Source organism: Ichthyophthirius multifiliis (assembly GCF_000220395.1).
Source record: "Ichthyophthirius multifiliis unplaced genomic scaffold scaff_1120509251350, whole genome shotgun sequence".
Taxonomy (NCBI): Eukaryota; Ciliophora; class Oligohymenophorea; order Hymenostomatida; genus Ichthyophthirius; species Ichthyophthirius multifiliis.
Genome location: NW_004085959.1, coordinates 7,521 through 23,247, shown reverse-complemented (window position 1 = coordinate 23,247; position 15,727 = coordinate 7,521). Strand labels below are relative to the sequence as shown.

The following is a 15,727-nucleotide window of genomic DNA, read 5'->3' as shown; positions in this document are numbered from 1 at the left end:
CAAACATTTAAATTTTAATATAATATTTTTTTATTTCTTGATTTAAAATTTTATAAGAATTAATTGAGATTTTATTAAAAATTTAAATTTTTATTTAGATTAGATTAGATTATGTAAGGGTATTTCAAAATTAATAAATTTATATTAATATATATTATTTAAAATATACAATAAGATTATTATTTATAATTTAATTTTTTATCGTAATAAAATTTTGTTAACTTATCATTTTCTAATAAGTTTACATCTTTTTCGAATAGTCTTCCCAATAATTTAATAACTTATATATAGCCCAATTATGGATAGTATCGGACAAATATTTTGTCAAAAGAAGCGAAAAAAAAAATAGAAATATAGTTATACCTTTATGATTTTATAAATTTTTTATAAAATATTTTTTAGATTTTTTGAATAAATAATTAAATATTTTATTAATATTTTTTAATTTTTAATAATAAAATAAATAAGCGTCAAACCGTGCTTTTTTTCTACTGTATTTTTTGGGGAAAAGTAAAAAAATGCTAAAAATATAATTTAATATTATTTTAAATAAATAGAAATATTTAGTTAAATACTAACTTTTATAAAAATATTAATTTTTTATTATAAACATTTAGTGTTTTTAATATAATTTTATATGATTATGTCATTTATTATCTGCAAGCAAATATAATATTTTTTTTAGGCCTTATATATAATATAAATATATTATCTATAGATTTTAATTTGATAAAAATTAATTTATTTTTTAAAAATAAAAAATATTTTTATCTTATTACTTTTTTTTGATTTTTATTTTAATTATAATTAATTGTAATAAAATATTCTTTTAGAAAAAAGAATAAAATTCTATTATATTTTTTGATGATATAATAGAAAAAATAATATAATTATTTAATTACACATGTTAATTAATAATATGATTTCAATTTAATTAATAAAAATAAACATATAAAAAATATTTTTATCTAAAAATAAAAAATAATAATAATAATAATTATATTAAAAAAATTAAAAATGAACAAACTTTTATAACTAATATTATTAACTATAATTATAAACAATTGTTATACATTATATAGCTCAGATACTAAAGTAGTATAATTAACCAAGAATAATTTTGAATCTTTAGTATTATAATCAGATGATTTTTGGCTTGTTGAATTTTATGGTAAAAAAAATATAAAATAATAATTAAATAAATAAATAAATAAAGCCCCTTGGTGTGGACACTGTAAAAACTTAGCTCCTGAATGGGAAAAAGCCGCAATAGCGTTAAAAGGTTATGCGAAAATAGGCGCAGTAGATATGACATAAGAATAAGTATAACTAAAAAAAATTAATAAAAAAATAACACAAAAAAAAAAAAGGAAGTTGGAAGCCCATATGATATTAAAGGATTTCCTACAATAAAGTTTTTTGTAGGAAACAAATAAAGCCCCTAAGATTACAATGGAGGAAGAACAGCAAAAGATATAATAACATTCTTATTTAATGAATAAAAAAAAGTAGCTTTAAACCGTCTAAAATCTCCAAAATAATAATAGGCTAATAATGAAAGTAATAAAAATAACTCTTCTAATTAATAAGATTCAGGAACATGTAATGGAAATAATGAATAAGCAACTTGTGGAGGAAATAAAGAATAAAGCAATTCTGGAGAAAATAACGAATAAGCTGGAAATAATAATACTTAAGAAAATTTAGAAATAGAAACTGATGGAGATGTAATAGTTTTAACAAATGATAATTTCGAAGAATTAGTATTGAAAAGTTAAGAAGCTTGGTTTATCAAATTTTACGCTCCTTGGTGTGGTCATTGTAAAAGTTTGTAACCTGAATGGGAAAACTAGCAACTAATTTAAAAGGAGAAAAAATTAATGTTGCTAAATTAGATTCCACTGTAAATACTGATATTTCTTAAAGATATTAAGTTAATGGTTATCCTACTCTTAAATTCTTCCCTCCAGGATCTAAAAATGATTCTGACAGTATTTTTAATATATATAAAAAATTTTATTTTTTTAATTTTATTTTAAGTCATTGATTATAGTGGAGGAAGAGATGCTTCTACATTAGAAAGTTGGGCCAAAGAATAAATAAATAAATTTTAAACAAGCTATATTCCTTTAATTAACTAATTAATAAGAATTTGATGAGCATTGTGTTAATTTTAATGGAGTTTGTATAATCTTTATTTACCTCATATCTATGATTCTTCAGCAGCTTAGAGAAATAATTATCTCAACTTAATTTAAGAAATTATTGCATCTAATAAAAGTAAACCTATCAATTATTTATGGAGTTAAGCTGGTGACTATTATGATTTTGAAGAAAAATACGGAGTTTCTAGTAGTGGTTATCCTGCAGCTATTGCTATGTCTCATAAAAAAAATGTTTATACTTTATTCAAAGGTACTTTCAATTTGAAAAATCATGAAATGTTTATGAAAAAACTTATTTCTGGAAAAAGTGATTTTAAATCATTAATTGGTATTCCTAAATTTACAGATGTTAGTAAATGGGATGGAAAAGATTCATAAGAATAATAACAAAATTAAGAATTATGATGATAAATTAAAATTATAATTATAAATATACAAATAGTGTAATAGTTTTTTTATTAAATATATATTATATATTATTTTTTTGTATATTTATTTAGATTTTATTTTATGTTAAAAAAAAAAATTTTGTTTGGAAATATGAAATTAAAAGATAATTATATTTTTATCTTTAATATTTATTTTTTTATTTGTAAATAAAATATTTATTTTATTTTCAAATAAAATTATAAAACAATACTATATATATGAATTTTTATATTTTTTTTTTTAACAATTATTCCAAATATTTATTAAAATATAATTCACTTCTAAAAAAATTATTTTACACTTGACATTGAATATTGAAAATATACTTTATTATTTAAAAAATTTTAATATATATTTAATTAATATTTTGAAAACCAAAAAGAATTATTTTTAATATAAGAAACGTATTTAGTATTTATATAGTTAATATATATTTATTTGTTTATTAAAAATAATAAAATATTTTTGATTAAAAATTAATATTAAAATCAATTAATTATAATAAATATCTCAAAACATATCTAATATTTAAATCATATTAAAGTAGTTATGTTATAAAAACTAGAAAATTTACTGAAAAATAATGAAATCTAGAGAAGGAAATATTTCCATTTTGAAACTTTATTTTGGTAAAAAAATCTAAGTGATTTAAAAAACTGCTTTTTTGAAATAATAAAATATGGTTTATTGACTATTATAAATCTAATTTAAATTTTAGATTAAGAACCTGTTATTGATGTAATTAAAAGGCTGTTTTCAATACTATTTTATATTTTTAAATATATTTTTTTTATATTGTATTATAACTTTAATACTTTTTTTTTATAATTATTATAAAAATATAATTTTTTTAGCTTATATAAATTTTATTAATAATGTTTTAATATAAATATTTAACAAAATATTTGAACTGTTAATATTAAAATTTTGAAGTTATAATTTTAAATTCAGTAACTCAATAATTTATAAATCATAATTCATAATTATATAAAAATATTCAAAATAGATTATTTCTCTGATTTTCTTCTTTTTTTTTGGAAATTATTAAATTTTTTATAAAAATTCTCTATATTTAATCTATAAATGTAATGAGTATTTATAAATAAAAATTGCTTAAATATAAATATAGATATAATAATAGTACTTTTATGTTTTCTTATACTAATATTAAATGATTTAAAAAAAAATATTAATACTAAAATATGTATACTACCAAAATTAATTTTTATTATTTATGATATATATATATATATATATATATATATATATATATATATATATATATTTATATTTTTATATAAAAATTCTAAATTGTTATGAATAAAATAATTTCCAAAAAAATAAAAATAAAGTAAATTATAATGGATAACATAATATTTAAAATATATCTAACATAATAAAAAATAAATAAAATTAAAATATCAAAAAAATACAAATAAATAAAATTATTTAATTATAAAATAAATCATTAAAAGATGAAAAAATAATTAAAATAAATATAAAATACTTTTATAAAATAATATGTAAAAAAATACTATTTATAAACTAGAAATTCTTAAATTATCTTTATAAAAAAAGGAATTAAGTTTGATGATAATACTTCTAAAAAAATAAAAGAATATTTATTTAATATTAATAGATAACTTAAACTCTAATTATTTAAAAATAAATTTTATTAAAAATAAAATTAATTTTCTAAAAATCAAAAAATCTATTAAAGATTTATTTTATATTAATCAAAATTAATAGTTACTTAAATCAAATGATTAATTAAATTAAAATGTTTAAAGCAATGTATTTTTTATCAGATTTAATTAATATAATTAAGAAAATAAAAAAAATTAAAAATATAGAAATTAATATAAAATTATAGTAAAAATAAATATTTATGTACTAATATTTATAAAAAAGATATTAATTCAACTTATATCTATAAAAAATAAAATTAAAATAATAATAATAATAATATTAAAATGTAAAAAATCAAAAACAAATTATTTATTTTTGAATTCTGAAATTAAAAAAGAATATTTTATTTAATAATAAGATATATATTATTTAAATATAAGAAAACTTATTTATTTTTTTTAAAAAAATTTAATATAGTAATAATATTTATATATATATATATTAATATTTATATTATAATTTGTTTATATAAAATTACTAAAAATAAATAATTATATATAAATTATTTCTATGAATTAAAAAGAATAATAAATTAATAATAATAATAATTATTATATAAATAAATATATATAAATATATAATTTATAAATATTTTAAATTATATATATATTTATATATTTATATTTTATAAAATTTCATTTAATTATTTATTAATTATTTATTTTTAATATATAATAAAAATTTTTTAATTTGTGTCTTTTTTTTATTTTATAATTGTATATCACAAAACATAAAAATATATAAAATTATTTTTAAAAAAATGGAATAAAGTAAATTAAGATAAATCAATTCTATTTAAACTAATAGTTTTGATTAATTAATAGAATAGTTTTCTAATTAATATGAATAAGATTCTTAATCAGATTAAGAAAAAAAATAATTAATTAATTTTTATTTTTAAAAATAATTTTATAAAATTCGTTCTAAAATTTTATATGTAATAGCAACTTCAAAAAACTAAAATGTAAATAAAACATAAAAAAAAGAAATTAATTATAATAAATAGTGTTTATATAAATATACTAATTTTTAATTAGCTTTATAATTATGGTAAAATGATTCTGATTACTAAAACTAATTTTCTCAATAAATAAATGAAGATTTTCTATTAGATTTTATTGATAAATGCATACATTTAGAAATAATTAGTTTAATATTAAAATAATATAAAAATAATAAAAAGGAAAATTTTTACAACAATTAAAAATTTTGTGAATCAATAAGTAAAATAATTGATTAAAAAATTGAATTACTGTCAAGCAGTTATGAAAGTGATAACATTTTGCATACATATATATTAAAAGATATATTAGAATAAAATTAAAATAATCAGAATAATTTAAATGTATATACAGAATAGTAACTACAATTAATTTATTAAAAAATATACAATATTATTGATGAAATATTTTATTTTTTTGCCGGAAATTAAGGATTTAAAATTTGTATGGTTAATGTTTTATTTAAATGGATACTTATACTTCCTTCAAAAGAGAAATTTTAATTTTATTATTTAGAAAATGTGGTTAATTTATATATAAAAACAATTGATTATAGTGAAAGTAATGTTCATTATTTTTGCTAATTACTATAATATTTGAAAATTAATATATCAGAAGGATAATAATTGGATATTTATTAAAACATATTTTATTTATTAGATAAAATAGGAGAAAAAAGAATATAAAATATATTTGATGAATATAATTTGGATATTATTCCTTTGTTCTTTGTTGTTTAAGATTCTTTAAATATTTTTCAAAACTTAATTAATTCTGGATATACTAGAAGTGTTTGTCAATTAATAGAAGAAGTTATTTAATATTTAATTAATTATGAAAAAATAAACATTGTTTTTGAAATTTACACCAAATTTATTATTAATAATCTTATTTAAAAATTATAAAAATAATAAACATTTAAATAAACGCTTTAAATATTAAATATTACAATGTTTGGTTTTTAACTAGTTTATTCTTTGAAATAATCACATTTAGAATTACTATTTTAATAGTTTTTAGCAAGTTTAAGATTTTCAGAATAATCTTTAAAAAATTAGTTTTATGCATATTTTTAATGTATTTTAATTAAAAAAGCACTCATAGGAGATATTGATAGAATATATATTTTAAATTTAGAATAAGAGTTAAGAAAAATTAAAAATTTACATAATTTATAAGGATGTGATATTTAAGAAAGAGAAATATTAGTTCTTCTAATTATAATATTAGAAAGAATACAAAAAAAAATCTTGCTATAATTTGTGTGGGTTAACAAATTTAGGATAGTCTTGTTATATGAATAGCTTTATTTAATGCTTATATAATTTTAACAAATTTCGTAAATTTGTTTTAAGTAAAAAAAAAAAAAAAATTATTTAAAATAAAATAATTTTTAGATGCTTAAATTTAATTTTAAACCTAATTCTTAATTTAATCTAATAATGACAGTTTTTAAGAATTGATACGTTTATTTTTTTAAATGTATATTTTCAATTAAAATCAATTCTAAAAATCTAATAAAGAAATAAACCCTTTTTATTTTAAATAATCTCTCCCAGAACCTTTTAAATCAAGCTATGAATAATGGGATGCTGCAGAATTTGGTCGTTGTTATATTAATTATTTAGAAATATGTATGTAAGGTACAAAATATGAGAATAAAATAAATAAATTATTTTTTGGAAAACAAAGAAATACAATAACATGTTTAAATAAATAATGTGGAGCAAAGAATAGAACAGAAGAAAAAATATCAGATATTCATGTAAGATTCTAAAAAAACTCTTTATTAAATTAAATTAGCTCTTTTTTTAATTAAAGAGAAGATTTAATAGAAATGATTGTTAACTCTTTTAAAAAGAATAGTTTGATGAAGATAATCCTTATTTTTGTGAAAAATGTAACTAGAAAACTTGCGCTTTTAAAAGATTAAACTATATTAACATTACCTCCTTTTCTAGTTATTACAATTAATAGATTTTAATATGATTAATAATAGTAAATTAAACTTCTTAATAAAACTAATTTACCTAATAAAATCAATATTAAAGATGATATTTTCCCTTAACTTGATATTGAAAGTAATTCTGATTTAGTTAATTACGATTTACATGCTTTTGTTGTTCATTTGGTATTTTTTTTTATCATAATAAAAAAACAATTATTTTTTATATAATAGGGTTCTTAAAGTAATAAAGGGCATTACATTACTTATTTAAGAAATTTAAAACATGGGACTAATAAAAATTGGAATCTTTTAGATTACGGTATGATTATTAATTTAAATACCAATGACGCTAATGAAATAGCAAAAAATTTTGCGTATATATATATATATATGTATATTATTTTAAATTATTCTTTATGTTTTAATTTAAAAGAGAATCTGAAACGCCTTACATGCTCTTCTATGTAAATAAAGCAGAGAAAAAATTAGATTTAGAAAAAAATACAGGAGATGCCAGTGTTTTAAATAAAGCTCGATAATAGAATGGATATTTTTATGAGGTAAATTCATAATCTGATTAAAAATAATAATTACAATGCTCAAATATAAACTAAAGTTTTAGTAATTATACTACTAATAATTAATATAATAATGGAAACAGATTTCCAAATACATATAAAAAAAAATGAAAAAATAATTTGTTTAAAAATTAAAATATATTAATTTATTTTAAAATTATAGTTTAAATAATATATATAAAAAATTATTTATTCTAAAAATAATAAAATCAATTTTTAATATTTAGAAATATAAAAAAAAACTTTATAATATAAATATAAAATTATATAACATAAGCAGCTTAACTTAATCTGAAAATAAATCAAAAAAAATGGGTTAATTAAATTCAAAATACAAGAATAATTAAGTATGTAAAACTTATTTTTAGTTCCTTTGCTATTATCATAAGTCTATATTTTATATAAATTATCTCCCCAAATATTAAATCCTTCAGAAATTTTAAACATTTCCGAAATAACATAACAAGATATTCGAATAAAAATAATTCAATCCAAGAACTTTATTATAAAAATTTATAATCAAGAGTTCCACCAACATAAGGTCCGATAATATTTGAAAGAAAAGCAAACGAAAATCAAGTAGCTGAAATATTCAAAATATGCATAACAGGAGGTCCTTGTGGAGGAAAGACAACAGGACTTGTCTATATCCAAGAAAAAATGCGAGAATATGGTTTTTAAGTATTTATAGTTCCTGAAGCAGCTACATTAATAGCAAATGGAGGAGGAATGCTTTGTATGGACAAATACAATAAAACATAATAAATTGCTTTCCAAACAAATTTGTTAAAGTTATAAATTCGCCTAGAAAACGTAATGGTATCAATTGCAAATTTGACAAAAAAAAATTCTATTATACTTTGTGATAGAGGTCTTATGGATGGATCAGCCTATATGGATTCTCAAGATTGGAAATAAATGCTCGATATGAATAGTTTAAATGAAGTTCTTATGAGAGATGATAGATATGATTTGGTTTTGCATCTAGTTACTGCTGCAGTTGGGGCTAAATAGTTTTATAATTAAAGAAACTCTGCAAGACATGAAACTGTTGAAGAAGCAGAACGTATAGATCAAAGAACTTAATAAGCTTGGTTAGGACATCCAAATCATTAAATTATAGATAATAATGCAAAAAATTTTGAAGAAAAATTACAAAAAATGCTAAAATTAGTCAAAAAATGTGTTGGTATTGAAGCTTCTGAAAAAAAATACACTAGAAAGTAATTTTTTATATATTTTTATTTAATTTAAAAAAAAGGTTTTTACTTAAATAATATGAAAATTTAGTTCCTAATCTTCCTTCAGATTTAATTACTTAAAGATTTTTTATTGATGATATATTTCTTGATTCAGATAAAAATGTAGATAAAGAAAATAGATAATTTAGAAAAATAAGAAAAAGAGGTTAGAATTAAAATTATGTATATATACTTTCGGCAGTTATTACTTAAAAATAATAATAATAATCATAAATCTAATACAAAAAATTGCTAAGTTATAAAGAATATGCTTTAATGTTAAGTAATGCAGATCCAAAAAGAAATAATTTACTTACTATAAGAAATATCTTTATGTATTAGAATAATAGATTTATGCTTGATACTTATTTGAATGTCAAAGAAGGTTTCAGTATTTTGAAAGTTCTTTTAGAAAGTGAAAATTAAAAATTCCAATTACCTCCTTTTTTAGATATTGTTTCAGAAGTTACAAATGACTAAGGATATAAAAGATCTTATATTTCTAAAAAAGATTGGTATTTTTCATAATAAGATGAAAAGTTAATTTAGAAAAAAATATTGAATAGTATTTTATATGTTATCTATTTAGATTTTTAATCTAACTTTATTTAAAAAAAAAATATTTTAAATAAATTATCATTACTTTATTTTTATTCTTTTGTTTTTCTTATTAATGTAGTTAAATTATATTTTTATATTTAATTTTAATTAAATGATTATTTCTATAATTATTGTTTTAGAAGTTTTATTCTGATTTTATAATTTAATAAAGAAATAAGAAACAAAGATTACTTAATAAAAATTTTGTTAATAGAATCCTAAAATTTAAACGATTCTAAAGACAAAAAAAAAATTAAATATACAAAACTATAAAAATAATATATTTTGTAAAAAATAATAATTTTATTTAAATGAAAATTTATTAAATTATTTATAATTAATTTGATTGTTAAAATTTCTTATATAAACTATTTTTTATATGTAATTAGATACTTAAAGTATAATCTAATAAAATCAGACACTTAAGCAATAATTAAAAATTGTAGATAAAGAAATCTAACATTTAAAAAATTAAATTAGCTAAGAATTAAATATATAGACAATTTAAGAAAAATAAATACAAGAATTAAAATAAATTATGAAGAATCTTTAAGAATAAAATACTAAATATAATCAATATAAAAGAAAAGAAATAATATAATAATAATAAAATAAAAAAGTTAAACTAGTTTAATAAGAGGAAATGTTTTTAAAGTAAAATACATATATTGAATAATAAAGCAAAAAAATGCATTAAGTAAATATAATTTATCACAATTTAATATGAGTTTTTTTTTTTTTTTTGATATTGGTAAAGAGATAAAAAAATTATTGATAATTTAAAATTTTATTTTTAAGGTTAATAAAAAAAAAAACTATATATAAGTTTATATATTTTTTTTTAATTATAAGTTAGATTAAACTTGAGAAAAATAAAAAAACTTCTAGTTTTTCAAATAAATATTTTACAACAAATTAAAAAATATTTATTTTAAAATATCAAAGAATAAATCATTAAATAATAATAATATTTATGTTTTTTTTAAACAATTATAATAAAATTTCTATTAACTTAATAAGATATAAATAAAAAAAATAGTTAAAAATAAAATAATTATTTTAAAAATTATAATAAAGATAACATAATTTTATCGAGCTTAATAAAAATATAAATTTTATTAAACTATCTTTTAATATTATATATTAAATAAAATATATTCTTTTTTCATTAAATTTTTTTAAAAACTAGTACTTCTTCATTAAATAAAATTAATATAAATTTTACTTTATGAATTTCTTTAAATTTAATACAAAATTTATATAAAATAATATTTTTAATAAATACAAATAAATTTTATTTTTATAGAAAATTAATAAAAAAATCATTTTTAGTTTTTTAATTTATTCATTTAATTTAAATTTTTTTCAATTTCTTCATTAGTTGCATTAGTAGGAGGCTTATCATTTATTAATACTTGCATTTTTAATAATTTTATACTAAGTTTTTTATTTTCTTCGTCAATATCCTTTTAAATATAAAAAATATATTTATAAAATAAAAGTTACTTTTTTATCATGTAAATAATTTTCACATAAATTTTCTAAATTTTCGAATCTATTTTTCCATATTTAATTTTGTACTTCAAGATCTTCGATTTCTTTATTAACTTAAGCAATTTCATGAGTATATCTCTATTCATACCTAATTTTTATAATTATTTGGTTTTTTAATTTTTTGTTTTTATAAGAAAAATATGAGTGTACATTTTATGAAGTCTTTAATGGTCATGTCTCATTTATTCTTTTTAATTTCTTAAAACCATATGTTATTATTCTAACATAAATATTTTATATTCCATATCTTCAATGTGCAACTCCCTTTAAGTTTTTTAATTTTTTAACTTGTAAAGCTTTTGTTCCATTTCATTTAAAGTTGTTTTTCTCAATCTATTATCATTTAAATCACCTATAATAATTACAATTTTTAATAAAAAAATATATATTTATATATTTAACTTAAATATTTAGATCCTGCTGAATTTAAAATATGGTTTTGTTATGTTTATAAAATTTTTTAAGATTAACTTAAATCTTATTAGTAAAAATATTATTAATTTTCTTATTAAATATTTTATGAAATCGTTTGCATTTTATTGTCTTAAATTTAATTTATCATGTTTTTAATAGAATTATCTTATCCTTTAATAGAGTTTTAATTCAACATTAAAAATATTATATTTATTTTCTAAAAAAAAAATTAATTATATTATATTATATTATAATAGTAAAACTGATTTTCAAAAAATAAATAAGTTTATATAATTTTATTTAATAAAATTAATTTATTTTATTATTAAAAAATAAAATAAAAATATATTTATTTAACTAAATAAACACATTTTTATTCTTTATGATTATATTTTATTTTTTTTATGAAAAATAAAACAGTTAAAATAATGATTTTTCTAATTTTCTAATTTCAAGCTGAATTTATTTCTTTTTCTTTACTTTTTAACAATTAATCTAATTCATTAATTAATTTTTGATGAATATTTTCAATTTCTTTTTCTCCGTTTTTTATAAAATCTTCACTTTCAAATTTTTTAAAAGGTTTTAACTAAAAAAAATAACAAAAATCAAAAATATAAATAATTTAGAATAAAAATATAAATGAATACTTATTCTAATGCTTCATGCCTTTATTTTCTTAAAACTAATTTTGCTTTTTCTGAAACAGCTTTTATTTATTTAATAATTTATTATTTTACTTCTTTTGTATTTCCTCCAAGCATTGTACATAAGATATTTTTTCCTTCTTTTTTTATCTATAAATTAAGATCTGAATTTTCTAATATCTTTATTTTTCATAAATCAAAATAAAATTTATAAAAATATAATTAATAATAATATAAAAACTTTTATTATTGCTGAAACCAAAGATTCATCATAAATATTTAATTAAACTGTATTCATAGTCTTAGAAATAATTTAACAAAGTTCTGTAATTTATGTTTTTTCTCCGTATGCTGTAATTGTGTATTTTTCAAACATTTCAGCTGTTAATCTTCCTATTTTAAGTTTTGTAAAATCAATTTTTATTTATTCAATAGTTTTCTGCATTTCTTTTTCTATTTAGTTTGTATCAAATTCAATATTTTTTTCCAATCTCTCTTCTTTTTCTTTTTATTTTTCGATTTTTTCAGTTTTCTTTTTGCCTGGTTTTACTGCAAATTAATATTTAATTGTATTTTATGTTTACATATATTAAAATAAAGGAGATATTTGAATAATATTTTAAAGATAAAGCTTTTTTAAAAATCTTGGTTTTAGAGATTTTTTCAATGCTAATTAAAAATTTTTAAACATTTTTTTTTTAATAATAGTTGTCTTTATTATTATTTATTTTTATATTTTTTTAATTTAATTAAAATAATAATAAAAAAAAGTATTAAAATATTTATAAAATTTTAAAAATGGATGTATAATTTTTAAAACTAATCATTTATAAAATAAACTATATGTTAAAAAATAATTTTCTTTCATTTTTTATTTATGTTATTTTAAAAAAACATTCAAATTTAAACTTTTCTAAATTATAAATTTAAAAATAAGTTGTAATATTTTTTAAATTTTTTTTTATAATAAATATATTTACTATAATATTATTTTTTATTTTAAATATTATGTATAATTTTTTGAATTATTATTTTATTTTTATTTTTTGTCATTTTATTTATGGTATTAAAGACATAATAAAATATATCATTATAACTTTTTTAATAATAAATTAAATATTTTAAGTATTTATTAATTCATTTATGCCATCATTCTTATAATTTATCTCTTTAATTTTGAAATTTAAAAACTAATAATAACAAAAAAAATCTTATTAAAATAAAACAAAAATTATAAAAAAAAGCAAAATAAATAAAAGTATATTTATTTTAAAATAGAAATAATTAATATAAAAAATAAAATAAAAAAATAATGTCACTTGAATTTACTGAATCTTTATATACAAAAAACGCCTAAAAATAATACGAATATTTAGACTAGGAATAAACAACCTTATTTCATTCACAATCAGAAACAATAGATTAGAGTTCTTTTAATGGCAATAGTCAAACAATAACAGATACGGAAAATGCATTTCCAAAAAAAACAGCTCCTTTATTAGTATCATCTAAGTTAATAGACTTTAAGCAGTTATTATCCAAGACATAAATTAAGGAATATGAATTAACGTAATAAATAAAATAAGAAGATATAATAAAATAACATTAAATATTATATAATTTCCAAAAACTTAAACAAGAAAAAAAATATACAAAATAATCATAAGAAATAATACAAAATATCCTTTAAAATAAACAAAATAAACAAGTTTAAAATACCGTGACAAGTAATAAAGTGTCTCAAATATTAAGTTAACCTTCAGTAAGGGAAAAATATGAATACTTACTTAAAAATGAAGAAAACAGCTTTATATTACCATTTTCTTATAGACAATTATTAGAAATTTTCGATAAATTTGACGATACTGTTTTTTATTTTATTTAAAATAAATAGAAAACATTTTTTAACAATATAAAATCAAATTTGTTTTAGAAATTTAAAATTTAAGTTACTTTAAAGAATATAAGGTAGTTTATGTTTATTTATCCTAATTGTTATAGTGTAAAATGGTAAAAAGATGAATTTTACAATTAAAATTATGATATATATATTTAAATTGAGAAAAATATAGATGAAGTTGATTAAAAATAATAAGAAAGATTATAAAAAATGAAAGAATATTTATTTGAAAAAGTAATTTTTCATCATAAATAATTTCTAAATAACATTGGATAAGAAAACATGCTTTAAATTTTAACTGAAAACAAGTTGTGGCATTCAAATTTCGATGTATAAAAAGTTCCTTAAATTGAAGAAAAACTGTTTCCTTTAATGCCTACGTAAGCAGAAGAGATAAATGAGAAAACTATTAATAATACAAATAATATAGTTTTGTAGAAATTAATAGAAAATAAAATAAAAAATGTTAATATTGAAGAAATAAAAAATGCCTTTTTACAATAAAAAAATTTAGATAAAAATTTTTGTTTAAGTGAAAGAATTTTTAAAATAATAAGATAAAAAGAAGAAGATTTAGCTAAAGAAAAATTGGAAGGATAATTAAAAAATATTCATAACAATAATGTGATTCAAGTTAAAAAAATTATTGAAATCGTTTACATATACTTCATTTAAAAAAAAGTTAGTAACATTTTCTATGCTAATGTTATTGATTATGTTTCTAAAAATATAAACTTAGATAAAAAAAGTATTATTAATATTATTGATAATCTGATTATTGATTTTAACTTTTGGATCACTGTTGTGGGTAGTAAATAAGGATAAATCATCAAAATTAATAAAAGTATTCCTTTATAAAAAGTACTTTAAGAGTTAAATGCCTGATATTTTTTTATCATGAATTAATATTGATGATTATTAATTGTTATTAACAAAAAAAAGCATATATTAAAATTATTTATTAAATACAATTGTCTTTTATATTTTAGCTTTTTATTTACTATTTATTTATTATTTATTATTTAGTCTTAAGTTATTATTTAATATAGTAATAAATCTATATTAATATAAAATTATTTTATAATCTTTAATTATATAAAAAATTTCTTAATTATTTTTTTATAAAATATTATAATTTTTTTATTTAAAAATAAAAATAAATATTTATATTTATCATAAAAACAAAAACTTTGTTTAAAAATAAATATTAAAATATGATAATTAAAACAGAATATATAATTTTAAATTAATATATATTATTTTTTTTTCTCATAAAAATATTTTTATTTAAATTTATATTATCATAAAATCATAATATTTTGTTAAAAATTTTATTTTTTTTAATACTTTATGATTATCTAAAGCTTAAAATTTTAGAATAATTAAAAAATTATAAAAATAAAAATATTGAAAAAAGGTTAAGAAAATAGAAAAAAATTATGATAAAATATTATTTTTAAAACTAAAGAAATAAATATAAATTTAAAAAATAATTATAATTTTAAAAAATAATCAACAAACATAAAAAAAAACATAAAAAATAACATAAATTATAAATAAA

The 15,727-nt window shown here is 15.6% G+C and overlaps 3 protein-coding genes across 3 annotated transcripts, besides 15 other annotated features; 2 read left to right on the top strand and 1 right to left on the bottom strand. All coding sequences in view use genetic code 6, as the record gives it.

The window, feature by feature from the left end:
• Nucleotides 1–111: 111 nt before the first annotated feature.
• IMG5_186920 (protein disulfide isomerase family protein, putative) lies at nt 112–2,680 on the top strand (the record flags this gene model as incomplete). The annotated part of the gene is made up of 7 exons (XM_004027199.1): nt 112–119; nt 1,083–1,171; nt 1,217–1,323; nt 1,371–1,602; nt 1,714–1,903; nt 1,927–1,991; nt 2,260–2,680. The coding sequence occupies 7 exons, from the start codon at nt 112–114 to the stop codon at nt 2,568–2,570; spliced, it is 1,002 nt and encodes a 333-aa protein (XP_004027248.1). The 3' UTR covers nt 2,571–2,680.
• Nucleotides 1,608–1,678: a microsatellite.
• Nucleotides 2,555–2,597: a microsatellite.
• Nucleotides 2,681–2,744: 64 nt separating the features above from the next.
• Nucleotides 2,745–2,792: a microsatellite.
• A 569-nt stretch (nt 2,793–3,361) lies between these two features.
• Nucleotides 3,362–3,430: a microsatellite.
• A 401-nt stretch (nt 3,431–3,831) lies between these two features.
• Nucleotides 3,832–3,885: a microsatellite.
• A 106-nt stretch (nt 3,886–3,991) lies between these two features.
• Nucleotides 3,992–4,042: a microsatellite.
• A 214-nt stretch (nt 4,043–4,256) lies between these two features.
• Nucleotides 4,257–4,302: a microsatellite.
• Nucleotides 4,303–4,611: 309 nt separating this feature from the next.
• Nucleotides 4,612–4,664: a microsatellite.
• Nucleotides 4,665–4,766: 102 nt separating this feature from the next.
• Nucleotides 4,767–4,874: a microsatellite.
• Nucleotides 4,797–4,831: a microsatellite.
• Nucleotides 4,866–4,913: a microsatellite.
• Nucleotides 4,914–6,988: 2,075 nt separating this feature from the next.
• On the top strand, nt 6,989–9,966 carry IMG5_186910 (hypothetical protein; the record flags this gene model as incomplete). Its single annotated transcript, XM_004027198.1, has 6 exons — nt 6,989–7,049; nt 7,336–7,415; nt 7,464–7,606; nt 7,666–7,853; nt 8,421–9,033; nt 9,072–9,966. 6 exons carry the CDS (start codon nt 6,989–6,991, stop codon nt 9,964–9,966), a joined length of 1,980 nt encoding a protein of 659 aa, XP_004027247.1.
• Nucleotides 8,039–8,086: a microsatellite.
• A 1,331-nt stretch (nt 9,967–11,297) lies between the features above and the next one.
• Nucleotides 11,298–11,338: a microsatellite.
• A 732-nt stretch (nt 11,339–12,070) lies between these two features.
• IMG5_186900 (ribosome recycling factor, putative) lies at nt 12,071–12,822 on the bottom strand (the record flags this gene model as incomplete). The annotated part of the gene is made up of 3 exons (XM_004027197.1): nt 12,508–12,822; nt 12,270–12,446; nt 12,071–12,208 (listed from the first exon to the last, which is right to left on the bottom strand). Exons 1-3 carry the CDS (start codon nt 12,709–12,711, stop codon nt 12,071–12,073), a joined length of 519 nt encoding a protein of 172 aa, XP_004027246.1. The 5' UTR covers nt 12,712–12,822.
• Nucleotides 12,823–15,629: 2,807 nt separating this feature from the next.
• Nucleotides 15,630–15,679: a microsatellite.
• Nucleotides 15,680–15,683: 4 nt separating this feature from the next.
• Nucleotides 15,684–15,716: a microsatellite.
• Between the last annotated feature and the right edge of the window lie 11 nt (nt 15,717–15,727).